General features: G+C 36.8%; 2 protein-coding genes across 2 annotated transcripts in view; one reads left to right on the top strand and one right to left on the bottom strand.

Moving 5' to 3' along the window:
* Nucleotides 1-14,648, top strand: part of anxa5a (annexin A5a) — a 1,189,405-nt gene that overhangs the window by 1,026,189 nt on the left and 148,568 nt on the right. The gene's annotated exons all lie outside the window — the stretch shown is intronic.
* etfdh (electron transfer flavoprotein dehydrogenase) overlaps nucleotides 1-14,648 on the bottom strand; it is a 21,851-nt gene extending 7,203 nt beyond the window's left edge. Inside the window, exons 1-9 of the mRNA XM_028458958.1 lie at nucleotides 14,463-14,648; nucleotides 10,372-10,530; nucleotides 9,401-9,630; nucleotides 9,186-9,267; nucleotides 7,262-7,380; nucleotides 6,260-6,337; nucleotides 3,722-3,868; nucleotides 3,424-3,564; nucleotides 1,582-1,725 (exon numbers count right to left, since the gene is read on the bottom strand). Coding sequence (XP_028314759.1) covers nucleotides 1,582-1,725; nucleotides 3,424-3,564; nucleotides 3,722-3,868; nucleotides 6,260-6,337; nucleotides 7,262-7,380; nucleotides 9,186-9,267; nucleotides 9,401-9,630; nucleotides 10,372-10,530; nucleotides 14,463-14,493 — 1,131 coding nt within the window. The 5' untranslated portion in view covers nucleotides 14,494-14,648. The remainder of the gene's footprint in view (nucleotides 1-1,581; nucleotides 1,726-3,423; nucleotides 3,565-3,721; nucleotides 3,869-6,259; nucleotides 6,338-7,261; nucleotides 7,381-9,185; nucleotides 9,268-9,400; nucleotides 9,631-10,371; nucleotides 10,531-14,462) is intronic.

Here is a 14,648-nt window from a genome sequence, read left to right as displayed (position 1 = left end):
CGACTACTCGGACATTGGCCACGTTTACATGATGTTTTTTAGTTATTCCAAATTGAATAATGCAGCATTAAAGTGTTCTGCTTCATGTTTACATGGAAATAGTAATTCAGAAAACCGGTTTATTCGGCTTTATTCAATTCTGCTTTAGGTCTGGGGTTTGGGAAGGGTTCCGATTGGACGGGGGTGGACGTGACGTATTTCGGTAAAAATAACAACAAACCTTTTATTGTCAGCTACAACATAGAAGATCACATGATTTCGCTCTTATTTTGATTGTAGGTTTGAAGCAGCAGCTGGACAATAACATGTCGTTTCACTTTGCTCCGCGGAGAAGGTAAAACTTTGAAAAACAATAACCAGGATGAAAATATTTGCTCCGTGGTAAAGACAGTAGCTTTAAAAACAGGTAAAATGATAAACTTGGCAATATTACAGCCTCTGCATGCAGTACGGGCCGCATTTACTCCGTCTCCGGGTTATAGTAGCACCCGTCTGGTGAAGTCTGTTCCATTTGCCAACGTCGTGTGAATATCCGCATGTTTATGCTTCCGTCCATCCACTTTTTTCATTATATCCATGTCTTTTAAGGCTTTTATTAAATAAACTAGTACAGTGCTCGTCGAAAGTATGTATTCATATAGTGGGAGCTTAGGTAGAGTTGTCAATTATGGCCAAATTAGTATGTGTTTGAAGGTTGAATGTACAAAGAGATGTACAGACTCATTTTCATATTTTTGTTGTTGTTTGGTGTATTTTTCTGTAATGCATGTTTTTTGGAGCCTTTTTGTATATTTTTGTGCATTTCTGTTGTCGTTTTGTGTACTTTTTGTATAAATATCATTTACATTTTTGTTTTATTTTACTAATTTAGTATATTTTTATTATAAATTCCTTATGTGTGGTGAGGGTGTGTTTTGAGATGTGTGAGTGCACGTGTGCATGCACGCGTGCAACTTGAGAAAAAAAAAAATTGGACACCAAAGTACCAGGTTGTAAAGGAACAGATTGGTGTGCTAGCGCCCCCTCACACTGAGGTCAAAAGCTGAATAGGTTTCATTTATGGGTAAACATGAATGTGTCGTTCAGGCTAAATAAAATTAAAATACATGTTTTGCAACACCAAATAAGTATAAAATAAAGCATGCACACACTCAACCAGCAGTCAAAAAAGTTTCAGGTCGAACAAACACCACGTCGCGGAGAATTTCGCTCCACAAACACACACACACGCATGCGCGGAGAACTTTCTTGATTTATCAGAGAAATACTCTCACTCAAGGCCAGCGGCCATCTTGGATGATGTCGTCACCAGCGCGTCATTGCGACTGGCCGAGCATGCGCAGAACGACCGTAATGAACTTAAAGCAGAATTAAAAGTTTACAAGATAGAGGAATTATTTCATTCGGAATTAAAATCGGAATAAACCAGCCACCTAATTTGGATTTAAGTTTAATTCTGAATTAAATTTGCATTTGGAATCAAGTGTTTACAAAGTCATTTTAAAAAACATTTAACTTTTATTCTGAATTAAAGCTCATGTAAACGTGGCCATTGACATTGGCTGATTATGAAGAACACACCTGAAATCCTCCTTCATTCAGGGCCCTGGCCCCATAAGCAATCCTGTTGCCTCCCTCCAGTGTGGGAGCAACAAACGGGTGATGTTTCCAACGCTGAAACTCTCTGAATGGACTCAAGTAAGGGTTGGAATAATCCAGCCCAATCTGGAACACCAACAATACACACATTTGTCACAATAATGCACTCAAAACACAATTTAGGTATTTGTACGTATGGAAGGATTATGACTAAGAATGAACCAATTGATCACTACCTCATTCGCCATTTAAGAAACCACCACACCGCTGAGTATGCAGCATTCGAAACTAGCAATAAGCTAATGCTATAGCTAAAGCTTGCGGGAGCAAATAGCCAGTGTTCCACTGCCGTTAATGTACAAGTGAGAACAACTAACCTGTGCCATGTTAAATCTAGTCATTATGATGATTTTTGACAATGTTACACATACTGCACTTTTTTTTAATGTAGAATGTTTGATTTTTTGGTGCTTTTGTCCTGTAAACCGTTGCAAGTTATTTTTAGATTGATATTATTGTTACATTTAAATATCCACAAAGCTGCTGCATTTGGACATTTTTTTTCACTTTTTGCACCATTAAAACTCAAGACACTTTATTGGTGGTTTAAGATGTTTTATTAGTTTGTCCTCAAAATTATAAGATTATCATCCACCTCAAACTTTGTGATTTTTTGTATTTGTAAAACCAAAATACTGCTGTACACTTTACTTTTGGCAAAGAGCTCAAAACAGGTCTGCAGTGAAGCTTTGTTTGTTTTTAACATGAGAAAAATTAAAGACTTAAGGAACTAATATAATTTAGGATTTTGGACAGCAGTGCTCTAAACTTTTCATTTCTATTTGATATAACTACCTCATGTACAGTTAAAACAACAAGTTTATATTGTTTCATGGATATTGTTCAATGCTTTACAATAAAATAAGATTGGACTATTCTACGTGTATGCTGTCAGTTATATATATATATATATACACACACACACACAGTATATAAAGAAAAATCCTGATCAGCCAAAATCAGAATCAGCAGGTCAGGCTTTTTTGACAATATTTAAATTCATCTTATTCTTGGAGAAGCTACTATAGACAAAAGTTGCTGGGGATGATAAATAAAAAAATATTTTTATAATGCCAATAAAGACATCATGTAGGCCTCATCGATCAATAAATCAAAAGAATTTCTTCCAAAAAACAGAAGAATTGACTCACAAAAAGGTTGAAATTGCTGCTGTGACCATTGTGGTTTGTTGCTAAATGGTCGTGTCTTAAACTTCAGAAAAGTTTCAAACTGATCTCACCCCAATTTCGACCGTATTCGTTTTTTTCCGTGAAAAAACCCCCCAAAAAATTTACAATCATTGTTTTGTTTTGTTTTTCAATCCACAAAAACATCAAAAATGTCACTTTAGCAGTGGAATCAGTGGTGAATAAGAACAATTTTGGATTTGTGAAATTTAAAATTGTATCCATTACAAGACTAAGAGGAGGAAACATGGTAAATGGTAAATGGACTAAATTTATATAGCACTTTATCACCACACTGAAGCAGTCTCAAAGCGCTTTACATAGCAGCTCATTCACCCAATCACTCTCACATTCACACACCAGTGGGACAGGACTGCCATGCAAGGCGCTAGTCGACCACTGGGAGCAACTTAGGGTTCAGTGTCTTGCCCAAGGACACTTCAACACATAGTCAGGTACTGTGATCGAACCCCCAACCTCTCGATCAGAAGACGATCCTCTACCACCTGAGCCACGGTCGCCAACATCACAAAAAATCAGGTTTCCCACATCAGAAAAACGTATGGTGCTCACTCACCACAAACCCCAAAGCCACGAGCGGCTCGCCTTCGTTCAGGTGATATAAGAATGACCCCCCGTACGTGTTCCTATTCAGAGGCCATCCTACAGAGTGCTCCACTCGGCCTGGCCTCCATTTCTTCTCATCAATCATCCACAACTACAAAACAAAAGAGGATAGAAAAATATGATTTGTCTCCTAATTATTTCATCAGTCAGATGTTTACATAGCAGGTCCCTGATGTGACAGGCTCAGCTCATTAGGAAAGAATACAAACAGATTAAGGTAAAACTCTCATTTCAGATCATCATTTTACCTCTTTCAGGCCAATGGCGTAGGTCTGCGGTTCACAGTTCTCCCGCAGATTGAATTGTTTGTAAAGCTGCTTGGCTAAGTGACCGTGACATCCCTCTCCAAACAAGGTGACCTTAGCATGGAGCTCCATTCCTCTCTCAAAGACATCCTGGAGGAGAAAAACAAACAAAGAGGAGACATGAATACAAACATCCCATTATGGGTAAAGAAAACACAGACGCCGACTTCTTTAATCACATTTCTAAGCAGCAATACTAATTCTGCCACTGCAAAAACATCTAAAATACATGTCAAACTCTAGGCCCGTGGGCCAAATCCGGCCCTTTAGAGTATCCAATTTGGCCCGCAAGAGACGGTAAAAATTACAGAGAAAACATGAATAATTGTGTAAATAATCCAGTTGTATATATCTCAAATTCACCAATTCAATGAACTCTATAATATTTTTAGGGGCTTGCAGTTTTCCTTTGTTTATATCACATTAATGCAGTCATTTTTAATTGCAAATTGTGGAAATAACCCTCAATTTTTCCACAAATCTTTCAACTTCAAACCAACAATTCCACAAAATTCCTCTAAATTACACAAAAAACGGTTACAAAATCAAGAGCTTTTTAAATAAAGATCCAGCAAAGACTGATATTAAAAACGAGGGCACAATTATGTTAAAATTAATATTTTTCCCACGTAAAATCTGCGGCCCAATTGCGATCAAACTGGTACATACAGTGGGTACGGAAAGTATTCAGACCCCTTTAAAATGTTAACTCTTTGTTTCATTGCAGCCATTTGCTAAAATCAAGAAAGTTCCTTTTATTTCTCATTAATGTACACTCAGCACCCCATCCTGACAAAAAAAAACTGAAATGTAAACCTTTTTACAAATTTATTAAAAAAGAAAAACTGAAATATCACTGTCATACTGTAAGTATTCAGACCCTTTGCTCAGTATTGAGTAGAAGCACCCTTTGAGCTAGTACAGCCATGAGTCTTCTTGGGAATGATGCAACAAGTTTTTCACACCTGGATTTGGGGATCTTCTGCCATTCTTCCTGCAGATCTTCTCCAGTTCTGTCAGGTTGGATGGTGAACGTTGGTGGACAGCCAACCTGACCTAAACCCAATTGAGCATCCAGAGATGCTCAGTTGGGTTTAGGTCAGAGCTCTGGCTGGGCCTGTCAAGAATGGTCAGAGTTGTTCCGAAGCCACTCCTTTGTTATTTTAGCTGTGTGCTTAGGGTCATTGTCTTGTCGGTACGAGAACCTTCGGCCCAGTCTGAGGTTTTCTTCCAGGATATCTCTGTACTTGGCCTCATTCATCTTTCCTTTAATTGCAACCAGTCGTCCTGTCCCTGCAGCTGAAAAACACCCCCATAGCATGATGCTGCCACCCCCATGTTTCACTGTTGGGATTGCATTGGGGAGATGATGAGCAGTGCCTGTTTTCTCCACACATACCGCTTAGAATTAACGCAAAAAAGTTAAATCTTGGTCTCTTTAGACCAGAGAATTTTATTTCTCATAATCTGGGAGTCCTTCATGTGTTTTTTGGTAAACTCTATGCAGGCTTTCATGTGTCTTGCACTGAGGAGAGGCTTCGGTCGGGCCACTCTGCCATAAATCCCTGACTGGTGGAGGGCTGCAGTGATAGTTGACTTTGTGGAACTTTCTCCCATCTCCCTACTGCATCTCTGGAGCTCAGCCACAGTGCTCTTTGGGTTCTTCTTTACCTCTCTCACCAAGGCTCTTCTCTCTTCTTCTGCTCAGTTTGGCAGGATGGCCAGGTCTAAGAAGAGTTCTGGTCTTCCCAAACTTTTCCATTTAAGGATTATGGAGGCCACTGTGCTCTTAGGAACCTTGAGTGCCGCAGAAATTCTTTTGTAACCTTGGTCAGATCTGTGCCTTGCCACAATTCTGTCTCTGAGCTCCTTGGGCAGTTCCTTCGACCTCATGATTCTCATTTGCTCTGACATGCACTGTGAGCTGTAAGGTCTTATATAGACAGGTGTGAGCCTTTCCTAATCAAGTCCAATCAGTTTAATGAAACACAGTTGGACTCCATTGAAGAAGCAGAACCATCTCAAGGAGGATCAGAAGAAATGGACAGCATGTGAGTTAAATTTGAGTGTCACAGCAAAGGGTCTGAATACTTATGACCATGTGATATTTTAGTTTTTGTTTTTTTAATAATATTTTTTCTGTCAAGATGGGGTGCTGAATGTACATTAATGAGAAAAAAAATTAACTTTTTTGATTTTAGCAAATGGCTGCAATGAAACAAAGAGTGAAAAATTTAAAGGGGTCTGAATACTTTCCGGACCCACTGTATTTGACTCAAAAAACTCAAACTAAATGAAACTACTCACTAAAAAAATTATTTAAAAGTGCAGACAAAAATACAGTAAATAAAACATTTTTTGCAATCTGTGCCTAAACGATTAAAGTTGCAGAGTAACATGCCAAGTATAAATATACAACTACACAGATTTGTGAAGTAATTGAGTTAATGACGTTGAACATATTATATTCCCATGGTTTACCTTAGGTGAGCCATCCTTGGCGATACCAACATCATTGGTGGCGATTCCTTTTACACTTCCATCCTCGTGAAATAAAACCTGCAAGTCAAAAATCAAAATGTCAGCAAGCAGATTTTTTTTTTTAGCCCATTTTTCACTCTTCTGCTTCTCCATATGCAATAAACTATAAAGTGTCCACATTTCTCCCCTGGCAAATATTAACTTTTTGGCAAACTAAAGTGCCGTACCTAATCTATTGGATAAGAGTGGTTTTTAAAGAATTTGTGCAGCAAACTGTCTGTTCAAGAGCTGAATCTGACAGATTTTTCAACCTATGTGTCGGACATTTGCTGTGCAAAACAGATACAATAACAAATTTCACCTTTACAAATGGGCTACAAAATGGGATGAAACAATTTTAAATTTTTTTTTAAACTTGCGAGAACAAGCAAATGGTAACCAACTGTAGTTGAAGTACCAATATCAAAAATGGTATGTTTATTAAAATGTCAAATCACATTTTTCAAAAAAGTTTAACTTTTGCTTCTACAACAGATTTTGACTCTGTTAAGTTCTTTTTTTTTTTTTTTTTTAAAGAAACTACATACATCTTTAAAAGTGCCAAGTATGTTTTATGAAAATAAAGTGCAATCAACTTCCAAACTAAAATGTATTAAGGAGTGAGGTAACCCTAACCCTAACCCTAACCCTTATATATATATAAAACGTCTGATGTAGTTCACTGACACCTAGTAACCGGGTATTTAAGTTTTATACAAATGTTTGCGCAATTAAATGTTTTTTCTAGATAAAAAACATGATTAAAAAATCAATTTGGAAAATTTTTGGGTTGATACACTTATTGTGAGGTGAAATATCACAATATATTGCCAAAACAGTTTTTCCTGTTCTAAATTAATTCAATAACCAGCTCAGAAACAGAAAAAAAGCTCCCGAACTTCAGTTAAAACCACAAACCACTGCAAATGTATTTTATTGCTTGTGAGTCAAACGGGGTCTCACCTCTGACGCAGCGTACCCAGGATACAGCTCTACTCCGAGCTCCTCTGCCTGCTCCCCCAGCCAGCGTACAAAGTTACCCAGCCTCACAATGTAATTCCCATGGTTCTGCATGGGCAAACCTGCAGGCGGCAGAAACAAATCAACCACACACCTTGGTCGTCTCTGCAGATGTTCCATTGCTTTATCCACACGTTGGCCTTCAGGCTGGAGAGATAATCCCTTTAAGCGAGTGGCAGACCCACAAGCCACAAGATACCAAAGGCAAACACTGTATTTTTTAGATATTTTTAGACCAAATATGCATCAACGTCTGAATCACAATGTATATGGAAACAAAATATCAGCTGCTGTTCTTTAATATTAGATTAATGTTTAAAAATATAGTTTGAAAAAAATGTAGGGCTATTACATTTTCTTAACAGTGAATCAAAATGTTATTAAATAAATAGATCCTTCGACTGAATTCCACATTAAGTGAAGTTAGTGAGTAAAATTACGGACTGTTGACTCCCACCCACAAGGACGTCCATCAACAGGATTTATGCTTCTTCAACAGTCTGGGATTTACTCGCTAATGCTGAAAAAGAATGGGATTTTTACAGGCAAATGGGGCTGTGTGACATCAATCAATCACGTGATTTCAAGATGGCGGAACACAAGTTCTAAAATGGTAAAGTTACTACATTTTTAAAAGTTAATAAAACAAATATGGTGCAAAATAATACATTTTTTAGGCATAGATCTTCTAAAAAGGACATTTCAAAGGTTTTAGGCCACATTTGTAAAAACAAGGGAGAATCCCTTTAAACAAAATGTACAAAAATACAAACAAAATTATCCCGGGTAGAAGTGGAGGCTCTGGACTTTGACATGCTTGCTAAAGACCAAGTCAATAACCTTGGTGTTCTGATTGACTCAGATCTGACATTCAGCAGTCAGATCAAATCTATCACAAAAACAGCTTCTACCACCTAAAGAACATCTCCAGAGTGAAAGGTTTATTGACTCAGAAAGATCAGGAGAAACTGGTCCATGCTTTTATCTCCAGCAGACTGAACTATTGTAATGGTCTTCTGACAGGAATCCCCCAAAAGAACATCAAACAGCTACAGCTGGTTCAGAACGCTGCAGCTCGGGTCTTAACCAGAACAAAGAGGTCAGTGCACATAACTCCAGCTTAAAGTCTTTACACTGGCTCCCAGTCATCCTCAGAATAGACTTTAAAGTTCTGCTGCTGGTGTATAAATGTGTGAATGGGTTTGGTCCAGAATACATCAGGGAGATGTTAGTCAGGTATGAACCCAGCAGGTCTCTCAGATCTATGGACACAGGTCAGATAGTGGAGCCCAGAGCTCACAGTAAATATGGTCATGCTGCATTTAGTTGTTATGCTGCAAAGAAGTGGAACAAACTGCAGCAGAGATGAAGTCAGCATCACATGTGAACATTTTTAAATCAAGGTTAAAGGAACTCTTTATCTACTGCGTATGGTTGAGGGAGAGATTTTTGGTCATGTTGTTGATGTAATGTGTTTGTTGATGTTTTTAAATGATTTTACTGATGATTTTAAATGTTTTTTGTTGTTGTTGCCAACTTTAATGTTCTTATTGATTTTAAGCTGTTGAATGTTTTCTGTTGCCCTTTTTGATCATGTAAAGCACATCGACTTGCCTTGTGTATGAAATGCGCTATACAAATAAATTATTGTTCTACATTACTTATCTAAAAAGAAGAAGAATTTAAAAGTGTGTATAATAAGGGGTTTCTTCTTTCATATTCAAAGCATGTTTTCCAGGTGTAAAAGAAAACTTATTTATGTCAACACATCCATACACAGTAGTCTAATGATCAATATTAAAAAACCTTGTCTAGTAGGAAAGCCTGACATTTTTTACTGAATTCATAAAGACAAAGGGGACGTCACCTGGCAACATGGGAACCGGGATTCTGTGTTTCTCAGTTAAAATGCTGAAAACATCTTCAGTCACTTCAGTGTTCAGAGGAGCCTGTGATGAGAGAATATTGGACAAAGTGATGTTTAGATTGATGATTTTATTCCATGTCACACGGCCCTTTGTATTATACCATGATAAGCAGCACCTAAAGAAAACATCACCAACTGTTAAAGTTGGCACTTACCCCTCGCTCCTTCCAGTCAGGGAAAAGCTCATTTAATGCAGAGGGCTCGAGACAGGCTCCTGACAGAGTGTGTGCACCAATCTGAGACGCTTTCTCAACAAGACACACTCGAAGCTCCTTCTCATGTTCATTAGCGAGCTGCTTTAGACGTATGGCAGCAGAAAGACCAGCAGGTCCTCCACCTACAATCACCACATCTGCCTCATCAGCAAACCTCTCCATTTCGATACCTGAGAAAGAACAAAAAATGAGGGGAAACCCCTTATTAATTCCAGTTTTTTAACAAATAAAAATCTGTAAAGAATTTTCCCTGGGCACAAGAGATGTGATATATTCTGCAGGTACAAGGTGGTCTTTCTGTACTTCTACACTTACAAAAAGTGTGTCCTGTCCTTGTTAGGATGAGCCCCAAAATCCAAAGATAGTTTTATACCACACATGAACAAGCAGTAGGAAAAAAAACAGTATGAGTTACAAACAGGATGTCAAAAAATGTCAACATGAGGATCAGATTCTAACAAAATATATCCAGGCAGTTTGTAGGGCTTCCGATTTGCCAAGATCACAGAAAACAAACGGAATAAACAGAATTCACTTCCTGAAACAGAAATGTATTTATCAAACAAAAATGAAAAAGTGTAGATTGCAATGTGACACTAAATGTAGCCTCACATGCATGCTTTGCTAAAAATATCACACCTTTACACCCAATTGTCTCTGTAAACGTGTGGTCGTCAGAGACAAAAATGTCTTATGTAAAATCTGACATAGTGTAATATAACGGGATAAGACATGGAGGATTTGGGACAATATCACACATTTCCACAATATTTTACATGAAGGGTAAATCCTTCGTGTCCCCGTCATGAAATGAAAATTCAGGCAAAAATAAAACACATAAACCCCAAAAACACACACACACACACGAGTAGGACGTCGGCCAGCGTCTGCGTGTTTGATGCATTTCTTACCTTCCCATCTTGGATCTTTATCTCTAGAATGGATGGTGTAGTGGGTGGTGATGCGAGGTACTGATAAGGAGGAACATGCCCTTCTTTGTAGTGCCGTGTACAGCTGAGGGACAGCATGCTCTGTCTGTCTTGTTTGTAATGCCCTGATACATCTGTGGGCTGCAAGACACAAAACATCAGTTTAGAACAAGCTGTAATTATTTATGGTCATCTTAGAGGTTCATTGTGTGCCTAGCATGACTTTTAGAATCAATGATGATGTTCAAATCATGTGAATGGTCTTCAGTTATTTACTTGACACAATAGACAAGAATCAAAGTCCCAACAATCATCCTTTCGTGTGTGAAATTTTGTTCACAAAATTAGAAAATAAACTATCTTTCAACTAGGAGTGTGACGACATCTCGATACGACGATATATCGTGATATTTTTCCGCATGATCGATTATCGATATGCTCCCGCTAAGTATCATTTTTTTTTTTTCCCCCCCCAAAGTTTTTTCTGCTTTTTCACTAAAATGTGCAGGTACGTCTTCACAGAAATTTTGTCACTGTTTGTTGAAGGAACCAATATATTGTTTACTGGAATATTGCACTATAATGGTGTCACTGGTAAGAAAGACCCTATTTTTTATTTACAGAAAGCACTATTGGAGATTGGTTTACATTGGTATGTTGACTCTTATTTACAGAAATGTTGCACTAAAATAAAAATGTAATTTTTTCATGTAATCTTTTTTTTTCTTGTTATGTCATAGATTATCATAGATTGATTTCTGACTAATGTATCGATAATCGCAGTATTGTCATATTGTGAGATGATCGTTATTGTGAGCTTTGTATCGCTTATCGTATGGTACCCAGAGGTTCCCACCCCTACTTTCAACATAAAGAGCCAAGGAAAAGAGTGAATAAAAGCAAAACACATACCGTATTTTTCGGACTATAAGGCGCACCGGATTATAAGGCACACTGGTTTGTTATTGTTATTATTATTATTATTATTATTATTATTATTATTAAGGCTCATTAAGCGAAACAAAATAGTCAGATAAGTCAAACTTCATTCAACTCATTAACAATAATTTTCAACATTGTTCAGGTTTAACACATAAAATACAAAACATTGCACTAACTTTTTCAGTTCAGTATGTTGAAGCACAGTACTGGTACATATCACTGACTACGGTAGCCCTAAAGCACCAAAAATCCATCAAGCAGTGCAGCTTCATAGTTTATCAAAGTTGTACTAAAACATTTTGACATATTAAGTTCATACATAAGGCGCACCTGATTATAAGGTGCACTGTCGATTTTTGAGAAAATTAAAGGACTTTAAGTGCGCCTTATAGGCCGAAAAATACGATTCATTAAAAAGCATGTCCTTTTTGTACACAGGACTCAGAGTGGGGTCAATTTCAACATTTTATTTTTTATTGTGCATTGTTGGAATGTCAGTGCTAAATGTTTTTTTTTCTTCATTTGATTTGTAATTTATTTATTCTTTGAAGCATTAATAACAATTTATGCATTTGCAATGTATTGATTTTAGTGAATTTGTGCACAGTCACATTTTTTGGTTTCGGCCAAGAATTTTCAAGAATGTAAGAAAAGTGCAAAGTGGAGGAAAATCTATCTGATACACCTGCAAAACAGCAACTATCATTAATTATACAAAGTGTCTAGAGTTCCGGACCCGGACCTCAGAGAACTCTGACTATTGTTACGGCACTTCCTGTGCGCATGCGCAGTTCCGTAATGTGCCCGTGTTAACACTGTGTTAAGATAGCTGAGTACTCTAAGGCGTTAGACTTAAAAACATTTCCTTCCGCTGATGTGGGTTCCAATCCCACTTGACATATTTTTTTCATTTTAACATATTTAACACGGCAAATTCCAAAAATAAACATTTTAGGGTATTCCCTGAGGTAGGGTTTTTTTTCTTCATTTTAACATGGAAAATTCCACTTTTACAAATACATATACGAAAAAAACAAAACATTTCAGGGTATTTCCTGGGTTAGGGATAGAGTTGGGGTTAGGGCTAAAATAAAACTGACGAAACTATAGCTAGAAGGACACGGGTCCGGCAATGACTACTGGAATTCGGCATACTGCGCATGCAAATAGTCAGGATTGTCTGAGGTCTGGGTCCGGACCAATAGCAACAGCCTTCATTATATATTAAGTTAATTAAAAAATAAATAAGAAAAACTATAAAAGTTGATAAAAATTCAAGGAGTCAAAATTAGGAATGTAACGTTTAATCGTAAGGCAGTTAAAAGATGTTTCATAGGTATCACGGTTCATATCGATACTCTGAAAACTCTATCGCAGTACTTTTTTCAAACAGCAAAGGGCGCTACCTATTTATCCTTCTCTTGTCCAGAAGCGTAGGCGGTGGGCGGAATCACCTACTACTCTTAAACATGTTCATACGTGATTCCCTACCCCTTTGGCACCGAAGGAATATCTGTAATTATACGTGAATATCTTTAAAAGTCACATTTTTTTTATTAGCTCTGTCTGCTAGCGCGTAGCATCTCTTCTTCACTGTTAGAATAGTTGCATGCCAACCGACCACTGGGTTACTAGCGCCCTCTGCTGGTCCAAACAAATATCAGATGTAAATACAGTGCAATGACTGTTTTTTTTAAAGTCCAATTGTTAAGGCATAAAATACAATTTTAGCTGCACTTTTAAAAAGAAAAAGAACTATTATGCAGTTTTGCATTGTTTACTATAGAACCAGAATTTAAATGAATAGGCTTCTTTATTTGTATTATTCCTTATTTATTTCATTCAGGATTTATTTTTAGTTAAATTGCTTTGTTTTGAACGGTTTATTAAGAAATTCTTTTGATAAAGATAAATAAAAGGAAAATAGTACAGTATTTTCTAGTTTTTCCCAAAAAAACTAAAGGAATATTTTTCAGTCATTGTTTGTCTACAGTCCCATTTTGTAAAATAAACCATGAGAGAATCGTATTGTGAACCCAGTGTCGTGAATCGAATCGTATTGGGAGTTGAGTGAATCGTTACATCCCTAGTCAAAATACACAGTGCACTTAATTTTGTTGTGATCCTATTTCCTTAAAATAACTTAATCTTAGCCCAACTTTACTCTTTAACAGCTGATGTGAAAGACGTTGGTTCAATCCACGAGTATAACTGTGGGTTAAACAAATACGATGTCAGCATTTATCACAAATCTGCTGGTTCCAGATACCACAGCACAACTTCATGTCTTGTCAAAAAAAAAAAAAAAAAACTGTATTCTCCTTAAAGTAATAAAATATACAAATACAAATAAAGATGCACGCAGGTGATCATATATAAGGTTATGGAGTCGGAAATTCATCTGAGTAATATTAAAACACAGATTTATGACATTTAAGTGCATTATAAACTACTACGTCTTATTATTATTCTTATTATTATTAATAATAATATAAATTTCAATTTATTGACAATATCAAATCAGTAAAACAACATGAAGGGAACAAAGTCAGGGAAAACAATAACATCACTAGTTTAGAATAAACCAAATACTGGTACAGAAAATTCTTCACACAAAAGGTGAGTTCCTTCACCTTTGTTTGTTTTTCAATAATTTTAAAGTATTCATATAATAATTAAACTCGATTGAGGGGAAAAAAATGAAAATTTAAAGAGATTTTAAGAAATTTGATTCATGAATATGAAATTTCACCATTAATATGATTACATTAATGATGAAAGATATACAGATACACACACACACACACATATATATATATAATATCATATTTTGTTATTATTATCGTATTTAATTAGGTATTATCAAACCAAGGACAGCTTGAATGACGTACGGATCGGTTCAACTTTGACCCACTTATTAGCATCACGCTAATATCAGTTAGCTTCCCAAAGTGTACCATGAAGACTCAGACAAATCTGAGCAATGCTTTAATTGTACGAGTGTAAAAACAACATATTGTGCACCTTATCGTTTGTTAGGATGCAAAGTAAGCATTAACCACACCTGACAGACCCGTGTATGTGAGGTAAAGCAGTAAAAGTAGTAAAAGCAGCAGTAGTAAAAGACGTACCTTGAGATGAGTATCTGCTAGCTGGAAGCATGCTGTGTCAGCCTCACTTTCACAGGTTTGTCCTGGACGTAACGCCGTTGTGTCCTCACACCCTGTGATACTTGTGTAACCGCTTCAAAAAAAAAAAAAAAAAAAATACAAAACACCGTCCTTACACAAGGCGTCTCATAACTCTGACGTTTTAGG

The sequence above is a fragment of the Gouania willdenowi genome, chromosome 10, assembly GCF_900634775.1.
Source record: "Gouania willdenowi chromosome 10, fGouWil2.1, whole genome shotgun sequence".
Taxonomy (NCBI): Eukaryota; Metazoa; Chordata; class Actinopteri; order Blenniiformes; family Gobiesocidae; genus Gouania; species Gouania willdenowi.
Note: the sequence above shows the minus strand (reverse complement) of the source record. Positions and strands in the feature narration are given on the sequence as shown.